This window comes from Saccharomyces paradoxus, chromosome XIV (assembly GCF_002079055.1).
Source record: "Saccharomyces paradoxus chromosome XIV, complete sequence".
Lineage (NCBI taxonomy): Eukaryota > Fungi > Ascomycota > Saccharomycetes > Saccharomycetales > Saccharomycetaceae > Saccharomyces > Saccharomyces paradoxus.
In genome coordinates this window covers 496,677-509,152 of record NC_047500.1, presented here as the reverse complement: position 1 = coordinate 509,152, position 12,476 = coordinate 496,677, and the positions used below count along the sequence as shown (strand labels likewise).

The 12,476-nt window shown below is 39.1% G+C and overlaps 5 protein-coding genes across 5 annotated transcripts; 1 reads left to right on the top strand and 4 right to left on the bottom strand.

Annotated features, from left to right (window-relative positions):
• Nucleotides 1–254: 254 nt before the first annotated feature.
• On the bottom strand, nucleotides 255–1,943 carry AQR1 (Aqr1p; the record flags this gene model as incomplete). Its single annotated transcript, XM_033912983.1, has 1 exon — nucleotides 255–1,943. One exon carries the CDS (start codon nucleotides 1,941–1,943, stop codon nucleotides 255–257), a length of 1,689 nt encoding a protein of 562 aa, XP_033768874.1.
• A 940-nt stretch (nucleotides 1,944–2,883) lies between these two features.
• Nucleotides 2,884–4,167, bottom strand: SUN4 (putative glucosidase SUN4; the record flags this gene model as incomplete). Its single annotated transcript, XM_033912982.1, has 1 exon — nucleotides 2,884–4,167. The coding sequence occupies one exon, from the start codon at nucleotides 4,165–4,167 to the stop codon at nucleotides 2,884–2,886; it is 1,284 nt and encodes a 427-aa protein (XP_033768873.1).
• Nucleotides 4,168–5,424: 1,257 nt separating this feature from the next.
• RPL9B (60S ribosomal protein uL6) lies at nucleotides 5,425–6,000 on the bottom strand (the record flags this gene model as incomplete). Its single annotated transcript, XM_033912981.1, has 1 exon — nucleotides 5,425–6,000. One exon carries the CDS (start codon nucleotides 5,998–6,000, stop codon nucleotides 5,425–5,427), a length of 576 nt encoding a protein of 191 aa, XP_033768872.1.
• Nucleotides 6,001–7,436: 1,436 nt separating this feature from the next.
• Nucleotides 7,437–10,010, top strand: FKH2 (forkhead family transcription factor FKH2; the record flags this gene model as incomplete). Its single annotated transcript, XM_033912980.1, has 1 exon — nucleotides 7,437–10,010. One exon carries the CDS (start codon nucleotides 7,437–7,439, stop codon nucleotides 10,008–10,010), a length of 2,574 nt encoding a protein of 857 aa, XP_033768871.1.
• A 2,176-nt stretch (nucleotides 10,011–12,186) lies between these two features.
• On the bottom strand, nucleotides 12,187–12,369 carry TOM7 (Tom7p; the record flags this gene model as incomplete). Its single annotated transcript, XM_033912979.1, has 1 exon — nucleotides 12,187–12,369. The coding sequence occupies one exon, from the start codon at nucleotides 12,367–12,369 to the stop codon at nucleotides 12,187–12,189; it is 183 nt and encodes a 60-aa protein (XP_033768870.1).
• Nucleotides 12,370–12,476: the final 107 nt, after the last annotated feature.

The window sequence follows — 12,476 nt, the reverse complement described above, 5'->3', positions numbered from 1 at the left end:
ATATATTCATCTCGCAGTACTTTTTTTTGTTAGATAATATCTAGCGAACTTTCAACGAGTCAAGAATAGGATGGAGGATTAACGAAGTGAATGATAGATTAATTAGTAAAAAGGTACATGAAAAGTCTATAAGTTGTGTTCATATTAATATATATACATAAATGCAGGATATTGAATTAAAGGATGCCAATCAATGATTATCTTTTTGTTTTGTTTATTATTTCGTTTTTGATTGCTAAGGTGTTTAATAATGACTATTTTTGTTGTTTCAACAATCTATCCTCTCTCCATTTCATACCGTACTTCATCGGAATAAACATTAAGAAGTTGAAGAAAAACACCAACGCACATAGAAATGTAAAAGTACCACCTACGGTCATTGCAGTTTTCATTTTGGCAAAGCAACCCATGAAGATGGTACTCAAACTACATCTGACAAAGTTGAAACAACTACTTGCTGTAGACGATTTCGTTGGGTACAAATCGACCAATAACGTAGTCGATGTTGATAATGTACTCATGGCACAATATGAACAGACAAATGAAGTAATCAAAATAGATTCGATTCTCCAGCCCTTATCTATGCTCCAACCAAATAAAAGATAGGCTACGACGGCCAAGAAATTTTGAGGTAAAAGACATACTAAACGGACTCTAAACATGTTGATCTCTGCATCTTGTGGAATCAACCCGTCAGCCTTGTCTTGTTCAAACTTCTTCACTTTTCTCTTGAAATACATGTCAATAACTCTACCTGTGAAGAAAGAACCCATTAAACCGCCAATACCACCGGGTAGATAGCAAACACCAATAATAACTAAATGATAGTTGTATGGTGCCACTGATAAACCCGATGAAATAGATGAAAGCATTAACGTCCACATAGCAAACAACAGCCCTGATGGAAATAAAGACAGGATAATTTCTGGTAATACAAGGATTTTTCCTGCGGATGTCAAATCTAGCTTGGGAATGGTGGGATCTAATGTCTCATAATCAGGATTGTCGTATCTGAATCTTCTTCTAACTGGGCCCAATAGAAATATTGGAGCTCTATTGATGAATTTTTTAGGCTTAATGGAAAGGTTACCTGCAATGGTTCTCTTTGTTTCTGGTAGAATAAGGAAAGCAATTAGAAAACAACTCCCGCAACCAATGGTTAAAAACCAAAAGATAGCCCTCCAATCCCATCTTGCAGTCAGGACGGCACCGATAAGACTACCAAAACATTGACCTAGTAAAACAAACCCTGAGGTGGCACCAACAAATGTGCCTCTTTCGTGCTTTAGGGTGAAATCCCCAACAACACCTGAACTAATTGCAATTGTGGGGGAAATACCAATACTCTGAATACATCTCAAGAAGATGATAACACCGTATGATGGAGCACATGCTAGCCCGATGGATGCAACAACGTATATCAACATACCTGCTAAAATTATAGGTCTCCGCCCAAAGCAATCCGCCAAGCCACCGCTAACTGTGGGAGATATACCTTGAAATAACAAATACACAACCACAGTAACATTAACCATATTTTCATCCACATCAAACTGCTTCTCCAGCTGTCTCAAAGCAGGATAATAGATCGGAGATCCTAATGAAGACCAAAAGCCGCACATTGTTAAAATTGCTACCATTCCCCACTTCTGACCGTAACTTAGTAAAGTATATGGCGCACCTGTCTCTGTAGTTATCTGTTGAATTGGATTAACCTTATCATCACCAGAATGAGAAGAGATCTCGGAGTCTAAATCGCCCTCTATTTCTCTAGTGGTGGTCTTGGATAAAGTCCCGTGACTGTTGATATAAGCGCCTTCGAAATTTAGTTTTTCACTTTTTGCTTCACCATCCGGTTTTGTGTATTCTCTCGTTAGATGTTGCTCATTATGGGTAGGAAACATCTCAATATCTTCTGTGTATATACTATTACTTCGTGACATTGCTGATTCGATCTTCTATGTTCTTTCTTGAAAATCTCGAGGGGATATATGTCTATCTGTATAAGTAATAAGTTTTCTCGAGCCTAGATAATTCAATAAGTGTAGAGAAGGATAATGTGTATAAACAAAAAGTCCGGTAAATGGCAGAAGTGAGCGTTTATATATAACCTTGACAGTACTGAGCGTTATATAATATTGAGTACGATCGGCATCTTCGATGAGGGCAAGAGAAGTTTCTTTTTCCCTTGTCCTAAAGTGCCCGCAACTTCCCGGCAATGGGAAAAAGAAAAGTTGGAACGGCTTCTCGTCTGAAGAAAACAATGCAGGCGTGGGAGTTTCGCGGAGGGAAAAAAGTGTCAATAGGCCGGGTGATGAATATATTTTCCGATACCGGAATAAATCGGGGAGAGATTTTCCGATAAAAGGCGGGTAATAATCCGGTATTTGCCGATCTTTGTAGTTTCCGAGTCATTACGGGTCTTCCTGTTTTCGTGTCTGCTCCTTCCCCGTCTGAATGATACATTGCAAAACGCAATCTTGTTTGAGTGGAGACAGGAGTCATCGAGGGACTCCGAAAATTTTTTTTCTTTTCTTTTTTAAGGTCTTGGCCTCCTTGTACATTGTGAACAGATTTTAACTGTCGTAGCGAACGGCAGCTGAACTACAAAAAAAAAATCATCAGTTGGAACAGCCTTTTCCTCGGAATGGATTTAAGGGCAAGGAAAGAAGATATGTGTGGTATATAGGTTTTTCAAATGTCTTTAATATTACAAATAATTTATGTCTCTGGAACAATGATAAATAAAAATGAAGTAAAAAAATTTGGATGTTAATCCGGATGTGTGCTTTTAGTGTATGTATAAACAGACAATAAAATTGGCGGGCAGAAAAATAATGATATAATACAATCAACCTTACTCAACTGTTGATGTCTTTAAGTTTAGTTGTATAGAACAAACTTGGCCTTGCCAGCGGTAACAGAAACGGTGCAACCATCGGAACCACCGCTGAAGCTACCGTTTTCATAGATACATTCACCGATGACTGTAGAAGAGTCATCAGCGGCAACAATCTTGACATTGAAATTCAACGCGTTACCGTTGTTTGGATTAGGGATCAAAGAAAGGTAGGCAACACCGTCAGAAGAACCTGCACCAAAGTTCAATGGAGCCCAATTACCGACACCTGAGCTTGAAGAACCCCAAACACAAGCATCTTCGACAGATATACCGGCATTGTTAACGTAGTATTGCGCGGATGTCTTCAACCCTTGCCAAGTATAGTAAGTATCCTGGTCAACGACCGTCAAGGGCAAAGAGTCGCCAGCTTGTACATAGGTCGGAATTACCATGTTTTCAGTACCCGGGTAATCAGTTCTACATATAGCAACGTCATCGCTCAATTCAGAGACGACGTAAGCGGCATCAACGCCCCACTCACATAAATAGTCTGTATCCGTGTTTGAACGGTACAAGTAGCCATTCTTACACAATAAACCACCAATGGATCTACCATCAGATGGTTGGTCGGAAGGCCACTGTGTCTTGGACATACCTGGTTGACAAGCGTACGAACAGTAAGACCCTTCTTTACATGAACCGCCAGTAGAAGTATCACTGTTCTCAACACCGGACCAGCTACCTTCATCCAACCAGCTGATGGGAATAACACCTTGGCCGGATGGAAATTGGTCGCATGGAATAGTGCCGTCTTCAAATTTTTCATTTGGACCTGAAAAATCAGCCAAATCACCGTAGATGCTTCCACTTGCGCTAGAAGAAGCACTGGAAACAGCAGAAGATGTGGCGACTGCCCCGGAAGTTGAAACGGATACAGAAGATTCAATGGTGGAAGCTTCTGAAGATGTAAAAGTCGCTAAAGCAGAAGACGAAGTGATAACAGTGCTGGAAGCTTGTTCAGTAACTCCTGAGGAAGAAGCAACTTTGGCAGATGACTTGGCAACCGAGGATTCAGGAACCAAAGTGGTAGTGGAAGAAAATGTAGGAGAGGTTTCAGTTGAAGATGGGGTGACGGTTTGACCGTTTTTATCGACAACGACCGTTTCGTAAATGTACGTAACAGCAACGGCTCTCTTATGCTGGTGGGAACCATGGGCAGTAGTAGTACATCCAGTGTCAATATCTGCCGCATACGGCAAAGCGGAAGCGATGGTGCTGCAACCGATCAATGAAGCGACGGTTAAAGTGGCGGCGGAAAGTTTCATTTTATTGAATTGCTAAAATAAATTAGAGTGTTAGTAAATTAAATTCATTTTAAAGGCATGGACTTGCAAATTTCTGGGTTTTACGTTAATACAATTAGCCAACACTGTTTTAATTTTCACAATAGTAACATCTCGAGAAATTCAGGAAATACGTTTCGCACTGTCAATGCGACGGTCGGAAAAAAAGACGTGCACGGAAAATAATGGGCGTGTAAAGATTTGCTTTATTTTCGCGAAAATGATGATGCACCGAAACAAAAAAAAGAAAGTACAGTAATTGCGTAATCTGTGAACCAATCTGCAAACCCAGGAATTTAGTAGCATAAGAGCTCACATCACTAAAATCAAACATACGGCTTGTAAAAGTAAAAAAAGGCTTAAAGGAGTGAAAAATAGTTGGAAAAGTTTCTTTTCTTTGATCGAAAAAGGAGTGTAAAGTAGTTGGATAACGGTAAAAGAATGAACTATTCTTTCTCTTTTATGCTACAAAGAAGATGGAATTGTATATGTTAATAATACAGTGATTATTTTTTAAAATACGTGTGATAGTGGTTTTTTATTGGGGAAACAGCTGTTATTTTTCTTGATAGTACTGTTTAAATAAGATTAAGAAAGTGATGCTGAAGGGAGGGTGCGAGAAAAAAATCTGAGATCTGGAAAAGTCATTGCTTATAAACTTCGCCCGCTGCAGTTTCCTTTTGCTGCCCTCTACTGCGCTTTGTTTACTTTTGCTGTGAAAAAGCGCCGTCGTTTACGTCCTAATAGAGAAAAAAAGATGCTTATGTTCAATTTGACCAGTATTGACCCAGCATGTATGTCGGGTAACTGACTTTTTTATGTTTTCGTTCCAAAATTTGCTGGTTTTTATCAATAATCTTTTCAATTAACACAACTGTCCAAGAATAAGAGGGTTTACTTTACCATTTGTCAGACTCAAGAAGAAGAAAATCATTTGCAACGTAAGAGAGAATATTTATTTTTTTTAGTGTTTCTATCCTTTACCAAAAAAATGCAAATAGCATCAATAGAAGAGAAAAACAAAAGCAATTTGAGAAAACGTAAAGTGGCTCTTTATTTCAATGAGCACTAGCAACGTTTCCCCTTGACAGCATTCCCTAGAGAGCCTGCCAATTCATCATTGGAAGTGAGGCACATCCAATGACAAAGAACCTCGGTCTTTACATAATACTAAATAGGAAAATAGGGATAATGTACATATTGAAGCACTTCTAAGTGCTAAGACACTTTTTGCTCCATTTACATGTCTTCGACAATGAAACCCTTGTGGGAGACATAGATACCATCCAAAAACTTACGGATATCCTTGTTTCTAACACGACAGATTTGTTGCAAGTCAGCGGCATTTTGAGAAACGTCTTCAACGGAGTTACCAGACAAGACGATTTCGTCCTTGACATTGGTGGAGAATTCAATAGAAACACCATCTCTGACTGGGACATTTCTGATCTTTTTGTCACCCAAAAAGTTTCTGACCTCGATAAACTTGGCACCGTCCTTTTCAACAATGTTGACGTTGATTGGGAAATGCGCGTAAACGTATCTCATCTTGTACTTATAACCCTTAGTGACACCAGTGACCATGTTGTCAACTAAAGACTTAACAGTTCTCAAAGCAGCGACGTGCTTTCTGTCACCGTTGTGGACAGCAACTTTGATCAATTGGTTGTTGACCTTGGTGAAAGTAACATCAATATGCTTCAAGTTCTTGGTCAAAGTACCTCTTGGACCGACAACCTTGACGATTCTGGACTTAATGCTGACAGTGACACCTTCTGGGACTTCAATTTGTTGTTCGGTTTGAATGTACTTCATCTTTACTGACTATTGAGAACTTAAACTTGGTTTGTTACTGCACTAGTAAAGACAATAAGTAATAGCGAGAAATCGGATAGAAGGAAGGAAATAAAATAGGAATATGCTTGACAATTTTTTTTTCATGGTTGCCGTCCGTTTAAATAATTTTCACTTTTTCCTTTGCGTCGCTCAAAAAAAAATTTCAATTTCTTCAAGGTGCAGGGCGAAATGTGGAAATTTCCCAATTATTAATGCGGTCTTTGAAAGTAAAAACAGTGCACCACATGACTCTCGACATCAGATACCAACGGCCAGTACATGCACAAGATAGTCGTTTATACAAGTATTTCCTAAATTTCTGGCAAGCACAACGTGTGGCACATATACGTAGTAGGTCTTTGGCAAAGGCTGAAAATATATTTCTTGGCCACAAGCAGATGGATTACAAGATTGGCTACTGTAGCAATGACATCCCATACTTTTCTTGTTAAAAGCGGAGTGTTAATCTAAAAATTGCCTGACGTCAACCGGATGTCACTTGTAGGGGCCTGGAAAAGCGAGTTTTATTGTCTTTTCGCTTTTGTTACTGACGTTAATGAATCCCTACATAATTGCTGTCCTTTTGCTACTTCTGATGGGAAATCAGAAGCGATGAAAAAAGGGCAAAACATAAAGAAAGAATTTTGACTTTTTCTAAGAGCTGGAGAAGGAAATTTTCTCCTACTGGTCCAAAAGGGTCCATCAGCAGACACTAAAAAAACCTCTCCTAAAAATGTAGAAACCCAAGAACAGTTATGTTTAAGTTGGATCATGTCAACCGTAAGAATTCTACGCCTACGTAACAAATCTGTATAATTTGTGTCATATGTAACCTGCGACTGTCTCTTGCATATCTGCTGCTTGTTGGGTACAGGCTCTTTTTTTTTTTTTGATTACGCTTTCTGCCTATCCCTTCAAGCTGCAACACTTTGACGGCCTCTTCCTGTCTCTTTCTGTGCCATATGATCGTTCCCTTAGTATTGATGATGACTTATGCCGGACCCCTCCCCAGAACCCTTCGCACAACATTACCGAAAATCTTCGATTTCGCTCATAAAAGAGGGAAAAAAATTCGCTCGCCCTGTGCCATTTGGGTTTTCTAGGTAAATTGGTAAATAAAGAAAAAAAATGCCAATGATTCCGCATTTCTAAAGGTAAACAAAGAAGTGACGTTCATAGAATCACTATATTTCTGTGAAACTTAAAACGCTATAGAGCAGTCCTTTTCCGCTGAATCGAACCGCCAATAGACAAGATCATACTGAATAACAAAAGGCTAGGAACTCTTCAAAGCCAAACTTACCGATTACCTCGCATAAGTGATCATTGCTTGAAAAAAAAAGCCAGTACAATACACAGAAAAATAGGTGTACTCCCTCCGTTTTCTTTATTGAAACTTTATCAATGCCCAAGAAATGTCCAGCAGCAATTTTAACGAGATGAACGAACTAAATATGACTCAAACGAATTATGGCAGCACAAAATATACCGCTCAGCATCATCAAGGTGTAATAAATGCCATCATCTCTTCGCTTACAGCCCCAGATCAACCAACCACCGTGTCATTGCAGTACTCCAACGAAAAGAACATGGCGACGGAAATACAAGCTTATGCAAAATTATCCGGACCCAACTGGACCTATTATGTGAAGGATTTAGAAGTCTCCATTGGCAGGAACACTGATCCCCTGAATAGCGCATTACAGGAAAATTCAGATGGCGTAAAGAGCTCATACAGAGTGAATATTGATCTTGGGCCAGCCAAAGTCGTCTCTAGGAAACATGCCATAATAAAATATAACATGAATATAGGTGGTTGGGAATTGCACATATTGGGCCGTAACGGCGCTAAAGTGAACTTCCAAAGGACTCATAATGGACCCAATAATCCTCCTATTCGATTGTCTTCGGGAACCCTACTGGATATAGGAGGAACACAAATGATGTTTATTCTACCCGATAGCGACCCAGTTGTTGCTCCTATTTGTATAGAGCACCTGATGCCTAATTTAATAAATATGTTTGGATTAGAAGGCAACAACAACCCTTTGCTAAGAGACATTATAAAACAATCTAATTATGCGAAGCAAAGGCAATTAACCTCTAATCAACAAATTAAAGGGTTCAAGCTTTATGGAAGTGGTGGCAATGCCCCTTTTGGTAATGGATCAAACTTGAGCTCTAACGAACAGGGCATCTTCAACAATAATAACAGTAAGAACAAAAATGGCTACTTTACATCCATCAACCCCAACTATACAGCGTCTGCAACAGGCAATACCGTCAATCCACAAGTGGCATCTCCACAGGGTCCTTCAAATACCATTATTGCCGCAAATTTTGTTGATTCGTACAAATCAGCGAATGCCTATCCTCAAGCCTTGGATTTTACCTCCGATCTATCCCATGACGAAAACAGAAACGTTAAACCGCCTCATTCATACGCGACCATGATAACACAGGCCATACTGTCGTCGCCGGAGGGAGTCATTTCATTAGCGGACATCTACAAATATATCTCTTCCAATTATGCCTACTACAGGTTTGCTAAGTCCGGCTGGCAAAACTCCATTAGGCATAATTTATCATTAAACAAGGCATTCGAAAAAGTTCCAAGAAGACCCAATGAGCCAGGCAAAGGTATGAAATGGAGGATTAGCGAATCCTACCAGCAAGAATTTCTAAATAAATGGAACACAGGTAAAGTGGGGAAAATTAGACGTGGATCTTCAGTGGCAAGGCAATTACAGTTACATATGGCAAAGTTTAACACTTTACCCATGGAAATGGACTATAGGTTATCACTCAACATGGCACAACCACCTAAACGACAACTGCAATCTCACAATGTCCTGGAATCATCCAATAATAACATCATAGAGGGGTTCGTACCACATGTCCCACCACAAGGTAATCTTCCTCCACCGCAACGATCACAACCCCCTGTGTCACATCAACCACAACCACAGGAACAACACCAAGAGATTCAATTTACATTCACGGATACGCAGAATCGAAGTATAGCGTTAGCGAGACCTATCAAGACGCCACAATTGCAAGCCCCCAATTCCAACTCAAATGCTGACTTAAATCCAAACAACATGAAGGAATACAAAGAATCACTTCACCCGCCTGCAATATCAATATCACAAATGAATAGGCAATCTCCAAACAACGCTCTAGTCTCGTTTACTAATGCATGTGCTAATTCCAAAATAATAAATAACATAAGCGATAGCACCAACAAACCGACTAACAATGGTAGTGGGAGTAAAATGAATCTACCTGCTATATCTACTTCTTCACCTGACGAAAATGGTAATTCAGAGCCAACAACAACCACGTCCTCCGGAAATTCTAACCCAGTGCCGCAGACTGGAATAACGAATTCTTCACTGGCAGCGAACAACCTACGCCTTTCTCAACCCTATGATACACTATTACGGTCTCCGACTAAAGCATTCCATATTACTGCGATGGAAGCATATACGCCAGAAAGAGGCAGTGCTAACAGGGCCAGGTCACCCCTTCATAGTAATAGCAATAATACTAATAATAACAATGCAAATAACGCTAACTTACAGACTAACGGAATGGAAAACAAACAAACGGGCATCGTGCTGGATTCCAATGTCTTGAAAAGCATGGAATCAAATAACGATAACAGACGGCTGACTCCATCAACGAGTAAGTCACAGAATGTCAAAAGTTCTCCAGGTGTATGGAATTTATTGCAATTTAGTTCAACAAACAACACTCCGGCCGCAGACAACGGAGGCAACAAGAGAGGATTCTCCATAAATCAGGATACTAAAGCCAATGAAAACGAGAATGCTGCTTCAGAAAAAGATTCGGACTCCAACTCAAATGATCTGGAAACAAAAGATATTAATTCTTCACCTTTGAAAAACCAAGGCGGTAGCGCCGCTAATGCCAAAGAACTAATATTAGATACGGATGGCGCAAAGATAAGTATTATCAACAACTAAGATAAAAAACAAGGTGAATCACTAAGACCAAAGAAATGAACTGGAAATGGCAAACTCTGACCGTAAAAGCAGCTTTTTCTACCATTCTAATGTTATCCAAACCGATATCACGAGATACATATATAACTGTTTTTCATATACAATATTTAATCACCGTGCATTCCATTTTTTACTTTACCTCTTTGTTTGGTCATCAGACATTTACAATTTCAATCACCTGCATTTCTTCACATTTTTACTCTCTATTTTAGGCAGCTGAACTTCATTTTCATTGAAAGTTTCCTATTCCTGACATTATTAAATCCGTACATTCCTTAAACCCAAACCTCATCTTCAAAAATTTACACCTGGCTAGAAAAGTGGGGCCTTTCTTGACGGTTGGGGAGCGCGTGAAAGACCGACAAATAAGCTTCCCTCGTGACGCTGCCAGTGGCCGAAGGCCCCGGCTACAGCGTCTGCTAGACTGTCCCCAAGTGGTGGTTTTCCTTGTAGTCCTTGTATCAATTTGGGAGTGTCGGTGGTTGTTTCCTAGACAGACACTGGTCCCTCCGGCTAAGCGTCCCTCTGCGGGCAGCAGCAATGTCGAATTCTGGAAAATTAATCTGATATTGTTAAAACTGATTCTTGAAACTATAACACATGAGGATATTGTACAAAGTTCATTTCGATAAGGTATTAAACAACCAACCAACCATAAAAGATGTCTCAACCAGTCGTTGTTATTGATGGTACGTAAAGATTTCTAATTCTAACAGAGGGTGATTGAATATACAGATGGGGGACGTTGCAAAAACCTTCAGAGAATATGGTATTTAATGTAATAAAATGCTGCGAAACATGTTACCAACGTGCACTAAAAATTACTAGTGCCAACTAACTGAGGATGATTATTGATTTGCAAGGGAAACAGGACACAACACTTGAAACGCCAAATACCCAATTGCGCACGTTATATTTGAAAGCATAAGTTAGCACCAACATGCATAGCGCTTAAAAACGAGCCATTTAGAAGCACCATGATATTGTTACACCAGAGGTATGCCCTTTTATAACCACAAAAGTAATGATAACTTCTAGCCAATATTTTGACTCTAGCTATATTCAATTCACCCAGTAAAATAATAAAATTGAAACAAGATTAGCATTTACTAACTTTAATTTCCTCTCCTTTTATTATAGCTAAGGATCATTTGTTGGGTCGTTTGGCCTCCACTATTGCCAAGCAAGTATTGAACGGTCAAAAGATTGTTGTTGTCAGAGCTGAAGCTTTGAACATTTCTGGTGAATTCTTCAGAAACAAGTTGAAGTACCACGACTTTTTGAGAAAGGCTACTGCTTTCAACAAGACCCGTGGTCCATTCCATTTCAGAGCTCCATCTAGAATTCTTTACAAGGCTATTCGTGGTATGGTTTCCCACAAGACCGCTCGTGGTAAGGCTGCCTTGGAACGTTTAAAGATCTTCGAAGGTATTCCACCTCCATACGACAAAAAGAAGAGAGTTGTTGTTCCTCAAGCTTTGAGAGTTTTGAGATTGAAGCCAGGTAGAAAGTACACCACTTTGGGTAAGTTGTCTACTTCCGTTGGTTGGAAATACGAAGATGTTGTTGCTAAATTAGAAGACAAGAGAAAGGTCAGATCTGCCGAATACTACGCTAAGAAGAGAGCTTTCGCCAAGAAGGTTTCTTCTGCTTCTGCTGCTGCTTCTGAATCCGATGTTGCCAAGCAATTGGCTTCTTTCGGTTACTAATTTCATGAAATAAATTTGTAATCAATCTTATCTTTTATTTTTTGCAAAACAACAAAACCACCCTACATTTTTAGTTATTTTTATTTATTTTGTTTCACATTTTAAATAATATCAATAACAGATAAATAAACATATTAAAACACTGGTATAAATTCTAATTGATCAGATTTTTTTAATATCAGCCACATCTTGCAGAAAGAAAGGCGACTAAAAGACGTATTAGAGACCTTCAATTTTCACTAAAGTAAAGCGTAAAAAAGGATAACAATATGTAAAAGAAATTATATTTTATTATATATATACTTTATATACATGACGATTTTCATTATTTGCAGTAACGGTCAAGTAATTCAAAATTGGAAATATGGGCATTATGACTAGTTTTAGGATACCCACTTCTTGCACCCAAGTTGTATCAAGCTGTTCGTTTAAACGCTTGGTAATGGGGACAACAAGTTCAGAAAGTTTGGCCTATTAGAAGTATGAGCCCAGCCCAAATATAAAACAAATGGGATCCAGCCATAATGTGCTACATTATGAGTCAAAGTTAGAATTTTGGAAATACGTTCTTTAGATTCATCGCTTAAGATAAAAGATGGTAGGAAACTCATGGTTTATTTGTTAATAGCTAATTGTGGCAAATATCGAGGGAAAGGAGGAAACTAGATGTCTGTCACAGAACAATACTACCTGAAAATAATTTGTGAAACTTTATGTG